At 32.7% G+C, this 21,416-nt stretch overlaps 4 protein-coding genes across 4 annotated transcripts; 2 read left to right on the forward strand and 2 right to left on the reverse strand.

The window, feature by feature from the left end:
- Positions 1-311: 311 nt before the first annotated feature.
- Positions 312-3,658, reverse strand: LOC137830545 (ribonuclease H2 subunit A). The gene is made up of 8 exons (XM_068637964.1): positions 3,429-3,658; positions 3,279-3,350; positions 3,010-3,133; positions 2,837-2,924; positions 2,322-2,459; positions 2,160-2,247; positions 1,944-2,064; positions 312-718 (listed from the first exon to the last, which is right to left on the reverse strand). Exons 1-8 carry the CDS (start codon positions 3,508-3,510, stop codon positions 532-534), a joined length of 900 nt encoding a protein of 299 aa, XP_068494065.1. The 5' UTR covers positions 3,511-3,658; the 3' UTR covers positions 312-531.
- A 2,904-nt stretch (positions 3,659-6,562) lies between these two features.
- LOC137827952 (B3 domain-containing transcription factor VRN1-like) lies at positions 6,563-8,070 on the forward strand. The gene is made up of 4 exons (XM_068634333.1): positions 6,563-6,646; positions 6,851-7,319; positions 7,454-7,593; positions 7,681-8,070. The coding sequence occupies exons 1-4, from the start codon at positions 6,563-6,565 to the stop codon at positions 7,921-7,923; spliced, it is 936 nt and encodes a 311-aa protein (XP_068490434.1). The 3' UTR covers positions 7,924-8,070.
- A 2,540-nt stretch (positions 8,071-10,610) lies between these two features.
- On the reverse strand, positions 10,611-13,101 carry LOC137828686 (uncharacterized). Its single transcript, XM_068635363.1, has 3 exons — positions 12,063-13,101; positions 11,697-11,851; positions 10,611-11,226 (listed from the first exon to the last, which is right to left on the reverse strand). Exons 1-3 carry the CDS (start codon positions 12,634-12,636, stop codon positions 10,972-10,974), a joined length of 984 nt encoding a protein of 327 aa, XP_068491464.1. The 5' UTR covers positions 12,637-13,101; the 3' UTR covers positions 10,611-10,971.
- A 3,365-nt stretch (positions 13,102-16,466) lies between these two features.
- LOC137830546 (small ribosomal subunit protein uS11m-like) lies at positions 16,467-19,862 on the forward strand. The gene is made up of 5 exons (XM_068637965.1): positions 16,467-16,596; positions 16,728-16,782; positions 17,144-17,183; positions 18,082-18,216; positions 18,626-19,862. Exons 2-5 carry the CDS (start codon positions 16,780-16,782, stop codon positions 19,498-19,500), a joined length of 1,053 nt encoding a protein of 350 aa, XP_068494066.1. The 5' UTR covers positions 16,467-16,596; positions 16,728-16,779; the 3' UTR covers positions 19,501-19,862.
- The last annotated feature ends 1,554 nt before the right edge of the window (positions 19,863-21,416 follow it).

Below are 21,416 nucleotides of genomic sequence, written 5' to 3' on the forward strand. Positions count from 1 at the left end.
AACGCATGCAAAGAGTTTTCATTGAAAATGTTCAAAACAAATAGTGTTTGCATGTTGAGTGTAAGCATTTTAAACTAAACACAATCTATTGTTTGCTATCTTGCTTTGCACAAAGGGGAACACAGGCGATTTTAGTAATGATCATCCAAATAAAAGGTGTATTCAATCAAAATCACTACTGCCAATTCCTTGAAGAAACTCTAGATTTTAAAGTAGAGGGCCAGATACCCATGTAGGCCTGTTGGGGAGAAATGGTATCCCCACAGGAATTTTGCCAGGGGAGCTTAATAGAGGACATTTTGAGTCATATCAATAGAAATAAATGTTTAATACGACGGTTGCAATTTCAAATCAATAGATAAGTATACTAATTTAAATTTATATACTACCCAAGACAGATCTTGTTAGAGTGAAGTATCATCCAAGAAAGTCTATATACAGACAATGTTAACCAAAGATGAAATTGGAATGTTCACATGGCTAGAAATGACTGGAATAACGCAAAGAGGGGACAGTGTTTAAGCATCAGTTTTAGAAATTAGTGAGGTGCTCAAGTTTACGAGCCTGAAAAAACCTACAGCGTCCTTTACCACTTGATTCTACTTCTTCACTTCTCCTCTTGGATGTGGAGAAAAAACCCACATTGCTTAATTTCAATTGTCGCTTGCCATTACTATTACTTCCACCACCGCCATCTTCATCCAAATTGTCAGACTCCCTGTAAACAATTACAAGTGTTAATGAAGACTGATAAGCATAAATAATTTGGAACATAAAAACAGAAAAGGGAAAGATGTTTTCGCCCATATCCAGGGTGGGTGGCCGTGCAATTGAATCAAATTTCATCCAAATCATAGGTATGAATTATGATGCGAGGCAATAAATCATTCTTTTCAAAGGATTAAGCTATCAAATTTCAAAAGGGGAAGCCAAAGGGGTTGTGTTTCGACAGAGTTTACCAAAGGCCAGGAGTTATGAGTTTTCCTATCCACTTCGTAATTAAATTAAAGCAAAAGGTATAAAGGACTTGTGCACTCTTTATGCTTCAAGCTCAAAATTCACGTGAAACATTAAACAACAGCTAACACCTTAGGCTTTTAGGAGATTGCTAATACTGGTAGCAAGTAAACCTTGAAGCCTTTAAAACAAAAAATAGTACTCTATTGGAAGATAAGATACGAAAGAAATTTAAAGTAAATGATAGTCAGAACAGGTTTTAGTTTGTAAGTTGAACCCAACATCTGAGTTAGGTAAGTATGGTTGTTACAAATAGCACCTAGCAGTATGTTAGCATTATTCCTGAATGATCCAGTGTAGTCAGGTAGGCTAAGTTCAAGAACGCAAATGGAAGGTGTCACAATATATGAAAAATTCTTATCATATCATACTTCACTCATTCCGCATCATCTCTTAAAATTGGTTACCATATTTCCTTATCTAATGATTTGTTTTTTGTATAGTAAGGGTTAGGGCTCTAAGGCATAAACTAATAATTCGTCTCGATTAGCAGCACTCATTATGAATCAACCTGTATGAAAAAACCTTAGTCCCTGAAGGGCATAATGACTAAATTTAAGTTTTTATGGGACTAAAACAAAAGAAACACAGTAAAAATAGGGGTCAGAGATATTACAGAGACTAAAACCTTTTTTTTTCATGCAGGAACTAATTGTTGAATGTTACTTATAGTGACTAAATGACTAATTTGAAGTTTCGCGAGCATATCACATTGCAATACATATACATCACACCATACTAAGGTAGTACCAATTTAAAAAGTATTTAGTCTCTTTTATCACCTCTTCCTTCCTCAACCTAAAACCCCATAATTCATGTCAAAAATTCATATGGTGAATGCATTAACACGTATTAATCAGAAGAAGCTAGGGAATCGTGTGCTCTAAAGTTAATGATTTCCCCAAGGCTTAAGAAAGGAAGTTTACCATAACACTTGTGCTACATCTTTAAAATAAGAGTTGCAGGTTCCCCAACTAAATCGAACCAATGTTGGAAATCCAAAGATATGATGTTTGTGATCCTCTAGCCAATCCTTGGTTTTGGGGTCTACACAAATGAAAACACAACCAGATTTATTGTAAGTACAATGTTAATCGGAATGATAGATACTGCAACATGTGATAGAATCACAGCCTTCTCACCTCCAGGATATCCAGAGCCAAAGTTCCTCTGCATGTTTTCAGCAGTCTCATCAAGTACCCATTCTCTTAAAGCACGGTCCCTTGTGACCTGAAAGATTGGATTAAGGTTATAAGTAGGCTATGGGACTTCAACCCTGGAAATTTTATAAAGGAAACCGATACCTTAGCAACTATGCTTGCACCACTAACAACGGGGTAAAGGCTATCAGCCTTCTTTGCAACCACAAATTTGATGGATGGAAAATTTTTAGACAGCTTCATTTCATACTTCCCTGGATCTCCAACTGTATCTATATACACCTGTAATAAAACAAATTGTGTGTTGCTCGCATCAGTAATTGAATTACCATATTCTTAATATCAACCCTATACACTTAAAAATAACATGTTTTAACAGATTCTCTTTCAGTAATTCCACCACATAAGAAAAGAAACTAAACATCCGGTGCCAATTGAAAGTGAAAGTCATGAATAAGAGCGTGTTTGAAAGAACATTCAGTTGAAGATAACCAACATCTTTCTCAATATATCAACATACTAGCTCGTCAGCTTTTTGCACTGAAAAACAGCAATCCGAAAAACACACAAAAGAGGTGGCATGGGAACCAGCCTTATTGAACCTCAAATCATTTGAGCAATAGATGAATCAGCTAAAATAAAATGGGGAAGGTTTTAACCTCAGTTAGAAGCACTCCCATTTTTAGTACCCTATCAACGAGACCCATGGCAGAGTCATGTGAAATCTCATTCAAGTTTATCTTATTCCTGTCAAAATCACAACAACAAAGTGTAGTCAGTAAATAGAAAAAAACCCAATGAAACATGGAATGAATAAGCTCAATCGATTTACTTCTTAAGCATTTTAGCGGATAGTTCCCGAGGGTCAATGACATCTACAGCCCATCCAATAGACTCATTGGTCTTTAAAGTTTCAAACAACTCTTCCCTCTTCTCTTCCTTCAGTGTCTTAGAATCTGCACCAACAGAATTGCAATGGAGAAACCTCCAATTTCAATGGATTGAACTACTAAGTGGAAGTACTAACAAATCTTAAAAAAATCCTTCCAATAATATATGATATATAGAACAAAATAATAACAATTTGGCATGGTGTGGTACCTGCAAAACTCAATGTGGCTAGGGTTTTCATATAAGACTGAGCACAGTATAAGCAACCATAAACCATGGGTCCTGAAACGAATTCCAAAATATGTTAAAAGAAAGAGAAAAACATTTGGAGAATGGAAAAATGAAAAAGGGAATGCGAACCTAAAACAGGGCCTCTTCCAGCCTCGTCGATTCCCATGGCGCAAGGCTTGGATGCCCATTGCGGAAGAATTTTGGATCCCATTTTTTCCTTTGTCTACAGTGAAGTGAAAATTGAAAGAAAGCAGAAAAAAAAATGCTTTTGAGAAAGGGTGAATTGTGAAGAAACCTTTGTTTTTTTTGTTTCCCGCCACAACAAGCAATTAGGGTTTCCCTTTTTGGTTTTACCACCCTTTTCATCCATATACTCATTAGTTAATAACTATTTTCTTATTATCTAATTATTATTATTTTTAAATAAAGTAAGAATATTTTGCTTGAATTCCATTTTCATAGCTAAAAAATTGACATTTCAAGTATCAATTTAATAACTTTTAGTCCATTATTGAATACTAAACTTGTTAAATCTATATTAAACGACTATGTTAAGATTTTCTATTTTGTGTTTAAATAATGAAGTATTAAATTTTTTTTTTATGAGCTTACTTTGTGTGACATATAAGTCTTAATCATTTTATGGTACATGTCAAACTCATAAATGCTCACTTTTATAATTATCGAGAATTTACATTAATTCATAAGGAGATATAACAATATTCTGTCAACATCAATATCTTTAAAAATGTGTTGAAAGTTGTTTCACACTGACAATTTTTTTAAGAAGGCGAGATGTTAGTATTGTAGAGTCAATCAGATGTATTAGGCTATGTGCTTTGCACAAAAGGTGAAAGAAAGTTGTCTGTCTGAACCTGTGAATCTCGTGTTCCAAAAGTGTTGTCATAAAAGTCACACACATTTAATGCTCAATCAATAATATTTTATGTGTTTTTTGGCAACTTCAAAACATACTCACATGAAACATATAAGAAGCAATAACACAACAAAACCATTAGTTTGACACATAATAGCTGTAAATGTTTTTGCAACCATTCTTTACTTCCCATCCATGTATAAAGAACGTTTTTATGAAAAAAAAAGACTGATGAAACTCTTGCAATAAGAAAAACAAAGCTCTTATTCATAAACAATCTTTAGTCTTGTAGTTATAAGAAAGAACATTGTTAGTGTTTGTAGTTATCTACGTAAGAGTACACACTTTTTGTATGAGTGTAGTAAGACATAATCTTTATTTCTATATGATCTCTAATAATAATCATCATCATCATAAAATGATTACTAAGTTGATTTGGTCTAGTGGCTATAGTTTCTTCCATGTATTCATTGGTTGGTTCATTTTTTTCATGTATCAAAATGATAATATTAAATTTAATAAATATAATAATACTAAATAATAATATTATTAATTACTGATGAATTTAACAGATTTATGTATGTTGGTAAATACCAAATCTTGGCATTACCAACGAATTTTGACTATCAATAAAATCAATTTTTGTCTGTAGTGAAATTTTTAGATTACTCTCCCCTTCAAATTTAGTTAATAGTGGTTAGTTTATAAAGAATACTCAATTTTAGTTAAGAGTGAATATCGCTCAATATCGCTCAATTAATACTTTGTCTTAGCCAAAAGTGATATATAGTTGTTCAAGAGTACTTGATCTTAGTCAATAATGGTTACATTTCAAACAATACACATCATTTTAGCCATAAGTAGTTGCTTCCAAATAATACACATCATTTTAATTGATTAATGTCTAAATAATACTTACTTGTATTTTTCACAACATTACCATATTTAATGAAATTTGATCGTGGACTAGACTTAATCTGGATTATCAATAAACTAATATAAAATTTATTATTAGTCTCAAGTAGATAATTTTGAGAAAACAATATTTGACAAAATATTTTGATATTGTATCTATCATGTAAACCCTAAACTTCATATATTATAACTATTATCAGAAGTTTTGTAAAAAAATATTGAAAAAATGTTAAAAGTTGAAGATTGTCCAATTCTTTTTAAATTAGAATTTGGTTTATTTTGAAATAATAGTTACATTTAAACCTTATAAATCGATCAAATCTACTTTATTTACCCTCATCAACATAAAAAAAAAATAAGTACTTACCAGCTACAAACAATGATTTAAAATTTAAAATAAGGGTTACAGGCTTAAATATTATGAGATCTAAGTATTTGAATGAACAAAAAGTATTGTGTTGAGTGTGCAAGATAGTTCAATTGGCAATTGTGACCTATAACACTCTTTGTCAATAGAATTTTAATGTTTTCTTCATAGAATTTCAATTTCCACTCATAATAATTGAATTACTTTCTAAGTTATTTATCTAAACACCTTATACTTCAATCTAACCACTCTTTTGAATTATCCATCTAAACATACCAATGTAAGTATTTTCAACATTTTGCTACTAAATAAACTATAATAATAAAATAACCAATTAAGCAAAATTTTAAAAAATATGTATAATTTAAAGCTACAAAAAAACTTAATATGACAGTAATATACATACATATTCCTTCTCACCTGAGAAACCCTGTTGATTTTAAAATTTAGAATGATAAAAAATGATATTAAATTTAAAATATCATATATTTTGTAATCAGACAACTAAAAAATATTATTTTAAAATTTTAACCTGATAAAAATAAGAAATGAAATTATTTTTTCATATTTTTTCATGACCTTACTACTACACTTTCTGTCATGAGATTCCTTCAGAGGATTTTAATTTCAGAAGTTGATATAGTTACAGTGATGGATAGTAAACTGTCACCAAAAAATCAAGTTTTTAACTCTCATTTGAAAGTCTACCAAAATCATTTTTTTTACATATTAATAGTAGTATTTGAGTAAGAGAATTCTTAATTTGAATGTTCTGTAAATGTCTGTACCATCATTAAAACTTTATAGATGAACTTTATAGGTAAAACAGACTACTACTTTGACTAGAGTATTGATAAGTTAATAATAAATGATAATTGCGGGTTTCAAAGTGCAGCAATGAACATGAGTGGATGAGTTAAAGCTATGATAGGATTCAAGGCCTAAACATCAAACTACAACTTGTTCAGTTCCAAGAATCCTTGTCTTGAGAATTGTACACACTTCACCTCATTGGATTGGATCACAGCATGCAAGGGTTCTACTTGCAATATATATTGGAGTTATGTATTGTGAAATTTGCATATAGATTTTCATCTTCAGATCATGGCTTCTCATCTCGGTCAAGGAAGTGCAACCATACCAATCCACTTTTTCAAGATTATTCTTGAAACTAATGTTGAAAGGATAGTAAGTATTGTTACTAGTATCTGATGTATCTGCATGAGATGTTTCATATTGTTTTCTTTTTCTTGTTTAATTTGGAATAGATCACACTTTCATAACATGCAATGTAGGATTGATTAGAACAGAAAAAAAAGGTTAGTCTTTGTTTGCATATTTATGATAGAAACATGAACATTGTATAGGATACTGATAATTGTTTGTTTGCAGAAACTACCCAACAAGTTCACAAATAGATATGGGGGTTCTTTGCCAAATCCAGTGTCTCTTAGGGCTTCAGACTTCAAGGAATGGGTGGTGTATTGGACAGAAAAGAATGGTGAGGTTTGGTTTGAAAAGGGTTGGAAAGAGTTTGCTGAAAACTATTCCTTAAGTTATGGATATTTTGTGGTGTTCAAGTACAGTGGAACCTCCCAAATTGATGTACTCATACTTGATAAAAGTGCCCTAGAGTTAGATTGTTTGTCTTCTGCTAATGCATCAGTTAACCCCGTGAATGCAACCGAGAAGGAGCAAAATGCAAGACCAGTGGCATCATCAATGGTTTCTTCTCATCAAGTGTTTGAAGAAACTCTGATGTGTAATATGGAAAGGGACTCCACTGTACAACCAGTGCATGCTGATAAGGGTGTTCCTTCTGATAAAGGGATGCATGTTCAACCATTAATCAGGTCACAATGTATGTTATTCACCAAAATATCTCTAGTGCACCTAAAATATTTGACAAAATGAATATACTTTAACATGGTCAAATTCAATAGGGGTCTAAAATTTCAAAAAGGTTGTGACTTATTCTATTTCTGCATTTCACAGGTGTGAATCCAACTCAGAGTGGAAATTGTTTGAATCTGCCGAGAACACTAAAAGCTCGAAAAATAAGCAACAAATTTAAATCAAAACATCCCTATTTCACTCTTGTGATAGAGCCTTCTAACTTAGAAGAAAATGCTTCGGTAAATCTTAATATGAAGTCATTGTTTGACCAGTTTATTATAGGTATTATGAGTTTCTTTCTCACTGTTGTTTGTTGCTTTACACAGAAATATGTGCCCAAGTTTTTGGATAACATGAACTGCGAGAAGAATGTGGTGTTGCAGATGGCTAATAGGTCCTCGTATGCTTGGTATGTGAAGTTACTCAGTGGTGGTGACAGATATGATAGGTTCTCTTCTGGTTGGTCTATCTTTGCAAAAGAGAGTAAATTGGAAGTTGGTGACATTTGTATCTTTGAGTTGGTTGAACCTGCAGGTCCACTGCTTCGAGTTCATGTTTTCAGAAGCTAGTTATGTTCATGTTTTCAAAAGCTATAGCTATGTCCATTTGCTTACTTTATGTTCTTGTAGCTGTGGTTTTCCTTTCATTTCTGAATATCTATCATTTCAATAATCATGTAATGTTTTTTAGAATCATTAATGAAAATTTATGTTCAGTTCTCTTACTTGATTAATATCTGAATTTGTTAAAGTACTCCAAATGCATACACCACTGAAAGTTTTCAGTGATGCAGAAGATAAAGTTCTTCCTCTTTAGTGGGTGAATGAAGATGTGTTTTTCCAATATTTGCTGTGATGTTACATGCATATGTTTCACTATCAGTTTGTTTATATTGATGAATACACTGTCTTCTGAATAGATCAATTATATTAATTATGTGTATTCTGCAAATAGTATTAAAATCAATCAATTGTATTAACATATAACTTCTGCAAAATAGATAAATATATTTATGTTCTGAGTTTTGCATTCATTTTTTTGTCTGACAAAATGTCATCCAATTTTTTATATTTTATTCTTAATTCCAGAAAATAGTTATAGTTATTAAAGTTATTACAATAAATATATATATATATATATTCGATTAAACTAATCAATAGATTTTATATAAACTTTAATTTATTTAATCTTTGTAATAATTTGTTAAATATTTTATAATTACAACAGTCTATAATGAAAACTATCGATACAGTAAGTCATAAACATGAGCATGTTCTTTTGTTAATGCTTTTATTGTTTGTACGCATGTAAGATATTGTTTTAAGTATTATTTTAAAAAATTATTTTTAGTCTATAAAATAATATCTCTAATATACTGTGATTTCTACCAATAGATGCATAGTTTTGTTTAATATAATGAATTATTATTTAAGATTTTGACCATGATGGAGTTATTTTTTTTATTTTTTACTAAATTAATGTCCGTTTAAAAAAAATTACAAATTTAGGCTCAATTCGGCACGACTTCATATGCACAAATCGTTTCAGTTTGACATAACTTTGCCACGTCATACTGAAGTCGTGCCAACTTGGCACGACTTCTGCACGTCATATTTTTTATTTTTTATAAAAATTTTATTGTTTATATATTGGGTAGTAAGTTATGTAATGTTAAAAATTAATTTCATACATAACTGTCTAAGAGTGTTAGTTTTAAGGAACAACAAATTAGATAATCGGGACCATGTCCGACACCATTAAATATCAAAATATAAAAAAATTTGCCTACACGAGACATTAAATATCAAAATATACTTTTTGGCTAGTAGAAAACCATGTCTGACGCCAATGTCCTCAGGAGTTAATGGCTCAAAGTTTGAATAAGCTGATTATCCAATTTTCTGTTCTTTAAAACTAACACTCTTAGAAAATTATGTATCAAATTAATTTTTAACATTACATAACTTACTACCCAATATATAAAAAAAAAAAATAAATAAATAAATATGACGTGACAGAAGTTGTGCCAACTTGATACGACTTCAGTATGACAGGGCAGAAGTCGTGCCAAGTTGGCACGACTTCCGTATGACATGGCAGAGTCCTGTCTAATTGAGACGATTTGTGCATATGAAGTTGTGTCGAATTAGCACGACTTGTCTAAATTTGTATTTTTTTTAAACGAATTCCATTTTGGTAAAAGCAAAAAAAATAACCCCATCATGTCAAAATTGCATGATCCCAATAATCTAAGTTGTTATATAAAATAGATATTAATTATAATGTGATAGGTGCATCCTACCCATGATCATTTTCTAATAAAAATGCGCATCTGTCTTATTTTTGTCAAAAAATCCTCCTAGTTTTTCTTCTGTCTCCATTCTTGTCCTTTTCCTTTTATATATATCATGACACAAAGATTAAGATGACATACAATTTCATTTATGCACCATTTTCCCACTTTCTGTGGTTTTAACCCAAAAATGGATGATGAAACCTTGAAACAGAAGTAAGAAAATCAAATGAGACAGGTTACACTGAGAGAGCATTTTAAAATTACACAATTACTTTATGATAAGTCCATTATTAGGGCAAAGGTAACAATCAAATTTAAAGTTGAAGGGGTGGTTAGTGGTTGAATGGTTCTGGTGATAGTGAAACTTCTCCCCTGGTGATGGTGTGTGACTGTAATGAAGATGAGTGCAGTGAAGGTAACAATAATGAGATGTATGGCATATTATTAATGATATAATGGCAGTGAGGTGGTTAAGATAGGAAGAGTAGATTGTAGACACCAGTGACAATGATAACAATAACAGAAATCTTTTGATGATGGTGTGGTGGTGATGGAATTTGGCTATGTTACTGGTTTAAATAGGTAGCCAAATGACCATGGTTAGTTATGATGTTATGGCTGACTAAATTATGTAAAACATTTATAGATAATAATGAATTTATTCTTCTAGCTACAGATTTGATAGATCTATTTTCAAATGATTAGTATCTCTGTCCCTGTTCAACTAACAAGGCATTCAAGTTTTTACCTTAGTTATTTGAATTTGTAAGGTTTTGAACAATGGATCCAGAAAAAAGAGAAAATTTTATGTAGTAATAAGGAAGCTAGCTTTGAATCTGATGCTTTAGCCAGAGGGAAGGGATATTTGGAAGAGATACCATGTGAGCTATCAGCTAATGGACAAACATGAACTTGGCTAAATAATTTGAACAAAATGTGAAGTTACCAATCAAAACAATCTGGCAAACTTAACTTACTTTTGAATATATTTGGATGTACATTATTTAGGAACGTGTTCATGACAACCTTATCCAAACTATCATGAGGAAAAGGAAAAGAAAAAAGCAAAAGAAAACACCCTGCTTTTCCAAATGCTGTCCTTCTTTCTGTTTCCTTAACCGAAAGGCCAGGCTGACATGTTCAAGCAGAATGTCACAGGTCACAAAAGCCGAACCATGAAACCCCACACATATGCTGGGTACTTGTTTCCTTTAGAAGAAGAATTGGCTAAAAAAAAAGCAATTTTACATCTATGGACAAAGCAAGCCTGACAGTTCATCCATGTGTGCACAAAGATTGAACCCATAAACAAGATCTATCATCACTTAACTATCATCTTGAGCATAGATTCCATCTTTTCTTTGTCCCTACACTTGCTGATCAAGTCCAGATACTTCATAGCATCACAAGAAGGGAGACCTTCAAGAAGAAGCTTCAATAACCGACCGTGTGTTCCCTGCATCACATCAAAACACTGCTCTAGTGCACTCACTTCCTGTTCTTTACTCAACTCCAAAGCCTCCATTAGTGGAAGTAATTCCACCTCCTCTTCCTCAAAATGTTGTTTGCATTGCCCCTAAAATATTATCAACAAAATCACACCCCCAATAAACACACACACAGATATCAAATTGACATTGGTAAAAAGAACTAGAGAAAATGCAAATAAAATACAATCGCCAAAGTCTTTTCTTGCTAAGTATGGATAAAGCCACAGATAGTGTGTTTGGTTCCATAATCCAGATTTGGTTGTTCAGATCTACTAAGAAGCTATAGCGTGCTTTTGTAAAGACATTTTGTCCCTAAAAAACACATTCACAGTGTGAAAAGCACAAATTGTAAAACCAATGGTGTTCACTTGTAACCTAAAAAAATCACATCTGAGATCCGTTTCCAAACACACACTAATAGTTACAGTTTCCACATCCCAGATCAGATTTCTTATTTCTCAACAGGTTTTCAACCATGCCAGAACTCAAATAGAATTTATAAAATCCAAATTTAGAACATGACAAACAGATTATAATTACTAGGAACAGAACATACCAGCAATGACTTCAGCCGAGTAAAAAGGCTGTACAAAGCCTCTTGGTGATCAGGGCTGCCGGAGTCCAAAACCCCAACAGATTTTATGACTTCTTTTATGCCATTCATGAGAGGTAGGTCCCTGGCATGTTCCTCTTTTGCAGCTTTAGCAAGCCCTGCATTTTTTTTTGAGAAACAATTACCAAATAACACAGATATTCGTTCCTTCATCCATTCACAACATTGCTTCAAAGGCAAGTAAAATTTCACATGGGCTTTATGACCAAACCATATACAACAAAGTATGTGACAAGAATCTCATAAAACCATAACAACAACAACAACAAAAATTTAAAAAAAAAACATGAAAATTGTGTTGGTAGCTACCTCGATCGGCGTGATCAAAAATAGGGAACAAGACGGTTTCTTCCATCTGCGCGTGCTCCATCATGATCTCAAGCAGCTCCGAGTAGCTCCTGGCGAATTTCCTAATCTCCATCCTGGGAGTCCCCATGGAAGGATCAACGGTCTTCCTTCCGCCACGTGTCGTCAAATCCTCCGCCCACCTCACCATCCGCTCCACGTGCCACAGCATACTCGTGTGCTGCACCCGCGTCAAGCTCGCCAGCAACGGCGCCGTTTCGACCTCCCGCCCGTTCCCGCCCCTCACCGAGGGCCCCGGGAACCGCGAGTCGATGAAACGCAGCAGCGTCTCGCGCGACCCCGACACCACCTCCGATCCCACCTGCAGCGTCACCGCCCCCTCCGGCTCGCCCCCTCCCACGCGCTCCGTCTCCACGAAGTCCAACGAAACCGCCCTGTGCAGCAGCGCGAACCGAATGTACGCCGCGAGAATGCTCTTCGGCGAGCCGTGCAGCCGGACGGTGGGATACACTCGCGCCCCGTCGCGTGGCACTATCTCGGCCGTTAATTTCTCCGACTTCACGCAACAGTTCCCCATAAAAAAATAGTTGGGTTTGGGATTGGAATGGATTAAGATAACAATGGCAGTGAAAGTGTTTGTTCTTACTTATTATGAACAAAATTGAATTGAGATGTGTGACGCTCAAACGAACTGAAAACGACAGCGTATTTGAGATTCCATTGCTAAGCTATTGTTGCTGTGAAGTGGTGAAGCCATGAATGGATTTTATGCTTGGTTTTGAAGAAACAGAGAAAGCAAAATCCTTTCACTTTCTCTGCACTCAAATTTATATGAACACAAAAACATGTATGAAAAAAGTGTGGGAGAGTGGAAGCATCATGTTCAGCACGTGCCAAGGTTTTTGGGCTTAGTTGATCCTTCACATTACGTGATCTTCTGACCTACTGCGTCTCTCTGTTATAATAAACATTACGTGAAAACACAAACAAAAAAATCAATGCAAACACTGTTGGTCAACACCAAATTTACCATTCATTCATTATGTATGAGACTCGTCAAATTCTTATCTAATACACTTATTGACATTCTTAAACACACTGATATTCTTAAAATATTTGTATATTTGTAAAATATAATGACGAAGTGTCGAATTTAAAAAATATGTATTGAGTTTTTGATAATTTTAACACAGTTTTAAACAATTTAAAAAATATATATTTTAATTTTAAAAAAAATTAAATTTATTATATAAATTTTTATTATGAGTATAAATCGAATGAACAAATTTTTTTAAATCAGTTCATAGTCATAAAAAATATTTTTTTACTACCAAAAATTAAAACATATTTATTCACATAAATTTTTATATATAATTCATAGTTATATAATATATAGATCTGTGTTTATTTTATATTTTAGAAATTATATGTATATATGTGTTCTATATTTTAAAAATTATACGTATTTATGTGTCTGTATCTATTTTGTATTATTATCCGTGTTTATGTTACATGCTTCAATATTTTTATTTTTATTTTCTTTATTATATAAAAAAACTACTTTTAATTTTTATCATATAATTTATTTATAACTCCATAATTTTATAATAATTAAAATAGAAAATTTAATTTTAAAAAAATGCAGAAGAAGACGTGCATTTTTTTTTTTAAAAAAGAGATAAAAGAAAAAGTTATTTAATATTTTGTTTCCTCGATTTGATCGGCAACACTGTCTTTTGCAATGCTCGCCGTCGTGACTACATTTAATGAGTCAAGTTCAACCGCCATTTTTTTTTCTTTGCTTATTAAAGAACAATTTTTTTATAATTTTTTATACAAAGTACAGATAAATATTCTATAATTAGCTAAAAAAATGTACTTGGATTGACTTAATGGTTAAGAGATTTGGATTAAAAGATAAATATTTTTATTTTTTTCATTCTTTTATTAATCGCCACATAAATGCAAACGAAAACTATAGATATTCTGAAAGTAGTAGATCAGAAGCAGAGTTGATAATTGAATGGCTGAATACTTTATGTTATTAATTATACATTAAAAATTATAATAAAGTATTTTTTAATGTGATTATTACACTCGTTGAATTTTTTTTTAAATATAGTTAGAGATAAGATATGAACATAAAGTTGATTTATGAGAGATAGAATGGGTCAACTAGCCGTTGCTGAATGTGAAACAGAACATGTGGAAGTAGCCATGTGAATATGTAAGTTTCGTAGGTGAGGGGTGGATAATAATGTTCTTTGTGGTGGACCATGTTTTGGTTAGAAATGTACCAACAACATCATTCTTCACTCTCTAATTCAATCAAAACTTTAGCCTTTACTCCTAATAGTTATTACAAATGTTGTTTCCTTAGTCCTGCAGTATTTGGAACAAGTTGTGATCAAGTTGTGGTGGGAAATTCAATCATTTATTTCTAACTTGTTTGGTGCACTAAATTTCATGGAAAAAGTTGTGTGAAAAAAATAAAGTGTGGGCTCCTTGTCCTAAAAGGATTCATATGAAAAAAATTAGTATTTGTGGTAAATGAGATTTTAAAACATGAATAAAGTTGATTTTTCGATCTAAGGGTTTATCTACGATGTATTGCATAAGTTCTACAAGATACAAAATGATTTTTTTGAAAAAAATTTAGGATCATAACTAGTAAGCTATTTTTAACATAGAATAACAAAGAGGAAGAGAGAAAGAGAGGAAGATGAAGAAGAAAATAAGAGAGGAAGCGTGAGTGTGAGATGTGATGTTGGAGCATTCTCGTGCCTCTTATTTATAAGCAAGGAGAGAAACTCAAAAATCCACGAAAAGAGGAGAGAGAGAGTGTTGTTCTGGTGGTTCCGACGGTTAGTAACTGATGTCATATATGTGCCAAAAAAGGTAAGAGACCATATGAAGAGGAGGAAGACGTGTGAAGATTGTGAAAGACCCAATATTGAAGAGAAGAAACCCTAACCGGCAACTGTGAACAACGAGGTTTTGCAAATTTTTCAAAAAGCTGTTGCATTTTTGCAACCTCTTCCAGAGTCTCTCATCCGAGAATCTTTGGTAACATATGCCACAACCTCCAATTTTTTTTTGCAATGGAAACATCTTAAGTTTCAACTTTTACAATAGGTATACATGTTTGATTTACAACCGTATTCTTACTGAAGTTTTCTAGTCTTTGCAACAAAATCATCAAATTACACTAACCATGACAAATCTTCCTACACCCAATCTTTTTAACCTTTGTCGTACATAGTTTTAAATTTTTGGAAATAAAATCCAAATTAAAAATAATATATTATGGAAAAGTAGATTGAGAAGAGATTATTGTGTTTCGGAAATAAAAATCTAGAAAAAAAATCAATTTTCCATTTTGGATAAAAAAATCCACAATACAATAAATTTGTTTTGGAAAAAAAAATCGAAAAACATATTTTGGAAAAGGGAGTCATGAATGTATTATCCCATTTTATTTAAGGGCATTTTCGTCTTTTTATACTGAAATTGGGTGCAGTTATGGTGCAGAAAGTAATTGCCTTAACCTATTGATGAAGATCTACATGTGAGGAAAATTGACAATACTGATTCTGTTTTTTCTAATAATGAAACAACCCATTGTTCTTAGGCTTTTTCTCCCTGAACCAACATGATTACTAGTGCACCCCTATACTAAAAGCAAAAGAATTAAAGTATCCTCTTCCATACACCACTTCCATTCTTCATTGTCATTGCACTCTTTTTGAAAGGAAAAAAAGAAAGATAAAATGGTTGGTTTTATCTATTTTATAAAAAAAAATGTTATGAAAAACTTGTTATGCAAATCCTATTCAAAACACATCTCATATATTCCACAAAGTTTGCTTTAATATGTTTGTTCTTAAATTATACACAAAATATATAATTTCAAAGTTTAAACTCTCTCAGTATTAATATATTATAATTTTAAGTCTTCATTATAAATACCAGTGGAAAAAGTTGTATTAGGCTTATGTAAGTCCACATTTCTATTTTAAAAAAATATAAAAAATAAATAATTCTGGAAATTCTTATTATATTTAAAAGTTTCAATTTTTTATTTTTAAAACAAATAAAATTTGGGTATAGAAGTTTTACAGTTATATTTAAATTGAGTTAGATAGTTACTTTAAAACAATATTGCTTTATGTAAGTAAAAATAAATTTGTATCTAGCTATAGATAAAATATAATTTGTATTATACAATGTCATAAATAAAATTACATAATGAAGGACATAATAGAAGAATTGGAGAATTTATCTAGCTATAGATAAAATATAATTTATATATTTAAATAAATGATTTAATTATAGTATATATTTATATAATTTTAGTCAAATAAAATAAATATGTATTTTTTTTAGTTTATTTGGGTTTGAAAAAAAATAAAATACAAGATAAACCCTAAACCCTAAATTTTTATGATCAGTGAAACCATTTCACCATGGTTGATCAGTGAAACCTCTCTCTTTCTGATATCAAATCTGCGACTCTCCAATCTCAGATCGTGTTTTGGTAAATTCTCTCTCAGTCCCCATTTTCACTATTCTCTTCCCTCTTCAGATTCCCCGTTCAATTATACCTCATTGAATACTTCACCTCTGGATCTGATGCCTTCTAACACTCTGTTTAATTTTTGTTGGTAGATTCAATTCGACAGAAGAAACACTTTCCCGCTTCAAAAATTAAGCGGAAAAGATGGTAACACTCTTTACACTCCTCTGGATTATACTCGAGGACTTACTTGTTTCTGTTCAACTATTTCACACTGATTATTTTGTTTTTGTTTTCCTTTAGTTTCTTCATTCTACTTGTTTTTTTTTTTTTTTTACCTTTTAGCTATGTACATTGGTGGTATGATTCTCCCGCTAGAAATGTTATTTTCGTAATGTGTTTGTAGTTTTATCCCATGATCTAGAATACAGGCCGAATGGACTTAGTAATACAGGAACTTAGTTGGGATGGGTTTGGACAGGGTTTACTTGGGAATGGGTTGTGCATATTCTTTCAATTTTTTTACTTCCCCTCTGCACCATTAATTTTTTTTTTACCTGTCCAACAGGTTGTCCGTGCTGCATCCATTGTGAGCAAATCTGGCAACGGTTAGTTCTCTGCTCTCCTCTTCACCTGATTTGTTCATCCCTGGTTGATAGTATTGTTTTCGTTGATGTAGTCTGGTTTGGTTCCAATGTTTAGTAGTTGTATTTTTTGTACCCCTCTAAATGAAAATTTCACCAAACCAAAGTGAAGAAAAACACGTTAGACATATATGCCAATTCAAGGTGCATCTTTTTAAAAAATAGCTCATAGTTAGAGTATGGTCGGAATTTGAATTTTTAACACCCATAAGCTGTAACTAGGTTACTTATTCTGTGCCATTAGAAAAAAAAAAAAAAGGTCTGGGTGTGTCTTGGTGAGCATATGTAAAATTGATTTTGAAGTGCACTGAGTGGGTTTGGATGAGCGCATTTGTAAAATTGATTTTGAATGAAAATGAATTTTTAAAATTGATTTCGGCTCAATTATATTTTCAAATAAATTTGTGCCAAAATTGTAAATTTTTCAACCTAAAGTTAAAGGTACTTTTTTATCACTTTTAGCCAAATTAAGATTTTGAGGCAAAAACAATCTTACCTTACAATAGCAAGCATACACATTTTTTTCCAAAATCACATTTCGGGTTGGAGGCAAAACCAATTCTGACACAGTATTCTGTATGATTAAATTGGGAAGCATGGCCTGAATCTTTCTTTTTATGTTTTTATCTGTATAGTGTATAGTCTATTGTCTCATCATACTTGAAGCGGCATACTTATGAAATCCTTTAGTTCAATCTGTTAGTTGTATACGATTCGCTGTAATACTTAATGAATAGGATTATTTCTTTAGTTTGAAAAGAAAAACTTAATCTAGAATTGATCTTGAACTTGGTGGTGCCTAAATAATTATGTATTAGACATCATTGTTCTCATGCAGTCAGGACTTTTGCTTTGTATGCAGTGCTAATTTCTAGACAGTTTGTGGACATGACTCGCATAAGAATTGAGGGTCTTCTAGCAGGATTTCCCAAGTTGGTTGGGACTGGAAAACAACACACATGTGTTGAGACTGAGAATCTATCTTTTTCACAGCATGGTGATTTTCTGATGCCTATATTTAAAGGGGTTTATCTTTAGTTAGTTTTAGTTCTGATTTTCTTTTACTTGGTTAGAAATGTTGGTGCAGTAGTGACTGGTTACTTTGTTTATTTAGATCTTCTTGACATGTAGCGTTTGGATGCCTATAGATAAAGGGGTTTATCTTTAGTTAATTTTATAACTGATTTTCTTTTATTTGGTTAGAAATATTGGTGCAGTAGTGACTTTGGGGTTTACTTTGTTTATTTAGATCTTCTTGACATGTAGCCTTTGGGGCTTATAATCGAATACTTATTTTTAAATGGTTGAAAATAACTATTTTCATTTAATTTTGCATGTAGAGGTTTAATTTTTTTCCAGCTCATCCCCCAACAGTATTTATAAGGATTTTTCTCTTGTAACCGCAGGACATGTTAGAGGATTTTCAAGTTCAAATTTTGATAGGAGGAGGATTCAAACTAGCCAGAATGTGAATGCAGAGGAGAATGCTCGTCCAGACTCTATGCAAAATTTAGAAAACAGACAATCCAGAATCTGGAATAATGTGAACCATAATGTGAATGCAGATGCCAACGCTGATCCAAATTTTATGCAGAATAGAGGGAACATAAATCCCAGAATGTGGAATAATCTGGGCCAGAATGTGAATGCAGATGCCAACGCTCATCCAAATTTTATGCAGAATAGAGAGAACATAGATCCCAGAATGTGGACTAATGTGGGCCAGAACGTGAAAGCAAATGGTAAACCTCCTGGGTATTTTGTGCAAGATATAGAGATGGTAAACCTCAAAAGCAAGGATGAAGTTGTGACTGACTTGAATTCTAGGCCTATGGACTTTGTAAGAGGAACTATAGGTGAAGATAATTTTATTAAAGGTGCTCGTTCAGATGTTCAGTATGAGCAGGATGCCGATCATGTTCATATAAAGATGTTACGGAATAATACCTTTGTGACTGTAACAGATTCTAAAGGAAATGTAAAACTCAGTGGCTCTGCTGGTTCATTGAAAGACCTGAAATCAGGGCAAAAACTTTCTAGGTATGCCGCCGAAGCAACTGCGGAAGTTGTGGGCCGGAGGTCTAGGGCTTTGGGATTGAAATCTGTTGTCATGAAAGTGAATGGATTTACTCATTTCAGGAGAAAAAGGCAAGCGATACTGAGCTGGAAGGAGGGTTTTACTGCTGATTCTCGAGGGGGTAGAAATCCAATTGTATTCATTGAAGATACCACAAGAAAACCCCATAATGGATGCAGACTACCAAAGAAACGACGTATTTAGGTGTTTGTTATTGAGGTGGTTGGAGAAAGCATTATTTTACTTCGATTTAGACAATCTAGGTGGTGTTTCGGGCACATACATGATGATACTTTTCTTTAGCACATTTCATAATGATTCTTGTCGTTACTTCTAACTTTGCTTCCTCTTGTTTACAGCTTGTACAATTTTGAAGATTCAATAACCAGAACTTTCTGCAATAGGATTTACTAAAATAGTCAGCCATTATTAGTATTCTGCATTTTAAAAATGCTTTTTTCTCTCTAAGGGATCATGGATCTGTAGCATGGTTGGAGATTTGTATTTCATACTATTGATTTGACAGTTTGAAGAGCTATAAATTGGGGATCATGATTCTTCTTGGATCTGGAGTCTTGTAGAAGGCAAGATTTGCAGAGTGGCACGCATTCCCCTTAAACCTTCAAACTTTAATTGTTGTCTGTCGATAAATGAATTGGCTGATTTATCAACGGTACTTTACATGATGTTAACTAAAAATTAGTTAGATTCTCAATTAGTTGAAAGTGAATTAATTAGTCTCATTGTTAGATCCTCTTATAAGCTCATTGATAAAAGTTTTCTAGGTATGATACTCTATAAATAAATGCTGTCCTTAGATCTCATTGAGTATATGTTTTGGATAAATACAATATCTTTTAAGCCTATATTATAGGTGTATGACCACCTCAGAAATTACTTTCACATGTTGTACACTGTCACTCGCAGATGAAGATAAAAAAGACACCGACACTCGCAGCCAACTTCAACAAAAATATTACAAAGGAATCACATTCACAGCATAAACCACGAAGTCTGATCCATAAAAGTACTTCCTTCAAAAGTTTAATGTAATTCTCCAATGAAAACAATCCATGATCATCATAATTTTACTTTTTCAAAAGAAGAGGCCCAACATTATCACCAGTGGTTTTGTTGTGCTTCTCATGGCTTCCATCACAGAGGAAAAGTCCCTCATCTCCAACATCTGCACCAAAACAATCATTAAGATGAAGATTTTTGGGATGTAAACACGATACATGTAACTTTCAAAGTTCAAACCACATGAAGCCCGAACTTAACACAAAACCTTTCATCAAACAAGTCTTTTTACCTTGTAAATGTGACTTTAAATTCTTTCTCCTAAATGTAAGAATGGTTGGTAATAGGAGTTTGATATTTTATAATTTGATAGATCAAATTTCACAAAATGAAATCACGAGTTTAGCAAACAACCCTTTCTTAAGCTGCGTTCTCAAATGCTGTCATATTTTCTTCCATTAGATTTGACAAGATTGACGTTTATGAAGTTCGTCTCGTGAGGAACTATTAAATTAAATGCAATAGTAGTGAACATTCACCAATCTATCTAAACAATATTATAGATATTGAAAACATTTAATTGGTTGTGATTACTATGTTAGCAAACCACACCTTTTCTTACCATCCAAAAAGATAATAGACCAATTTCCAGAAAAATAAAAATGCATTTATTCAGCAAATATAAATACCCTTGGATATGGTTTATTCAGCAGTTGGAGAATCCATATCCTGCTTTGTGTCATTCATAGTCGAACTCAGTGTTGTGAATCTCTACACGTGTTGCTTAAAAGAAGCTACATGAATATCAAGTGAATGATTTTGTTTTTCTTTCATGGTTCAATCTATGAAGCTCGGATACGGCTAAAAAGGCGCCGTCAGTGTTTCTGATACACCACGGACACACGGCGGAAGCGTGTCCGACGCGGTGTCAGACACTTTTTATTGGACCGGAAACGGTCCTCTTTCTGGATACGTCAAACACATTTTCCTCCTTGGACACGTCAAAAAAATCAGAAAGCGGTTCGATGTTTTAAAAACCTCTTCTCTTCCATACTAAAACTCAGATAAAATCTCAAACAAAATATTAAAATCTCCAAAAA

This window comes from Phaseolus vulgaris, chromosome 7 (assembly GCF_000499845.2).
Source record: "Phaseolus vulgaris cultivar G19833 chromosome 7, P. vulgaris v2.0, whole genome shotgun sequence".
Lineage (NCBI taxonomy): Eukaryota > Viridiplantae > Streptophyta > Magnoliopsida > Fabales > Fabaceae > Phaseolus > Phaseolus vulgaris.

Coding starts and splice junctions, on each gene's coding strand:
- LOC137830546 (XM_068637965.1), top strand. Junction 17,184..18,081: donor TGTGAGCAAATCTGGCAACG/GTTAGTTCTCTG, acceptor CTTTGTATGCAG/TGCTAATTTCTAGACAGTTT. Junction 18,217..18,625: donor TCTATCTTTTTCACAGCATG/GTGATTTTCTGA, acceptor TTGTAACCGCAG/GACATGTTAGAGGATTTTCA.
- LOC137830545 (XM_068637964.1), bottom strand. CDS start 3,510: ATGGGATCCAAAATTCTTCCGCAATGGGCATCCAAGCCTTGCGCCATG. Junction 2,925..3,009: donor TCCGCTAAAATGCTTAAGAA/GTAAATCGATTG, acceptor TGATTTTGACAG/GAATAAGATAAACTTGAATG. Junction 2,460..2,836: donor TGGGAGTGCTTCTAACTGAG/GTTAAAACCTTC, acceptor GTTTTATTACAG/GTGTATATAGATACAGTTGG.
- LOC137827952 (XM_068634333.1), top strand. CDS start 6,563: ATGGCTTCTCATCTCGGTCAAGGAAGTGCAACCATACCAATCCACTTT. Junction 7,320..7,453: donor ACCATTAATCAGGTCACAAT/GTATGTTATTCA, acceptor TGCATTTCACAG/GTGTGAATCCAACTCAGAGT. Junction 7,594..7,680: donor ACTTAGAAGAAAATGCTTCG/GTAAATCTTAAT, acceptor TGCTTTACACAG/AAATATGTGCCCAAGTTTTT.
- LOC137828686 (XM_068635363.1), bottom strand. CDS start 12,636: ATGGGGAACTGTTGCGTGAAGTCGGAGAAATTAACGGCCGAGATAGTG. Junction 11,852..12,062: donor TTTTGATCACGCCGATCGAG/GTAGCTACCAAC, acceptor AAAAAAATGCAG/GGCTTGCTAAAGCTGCAAAA. Junction 11,227..11,696: donor CTCGGCTGAAGTCATTGCTG/GTATGTTCTGTT, acceptor ATAATATTTTAG/GGGCAATGCAAACAACATTT.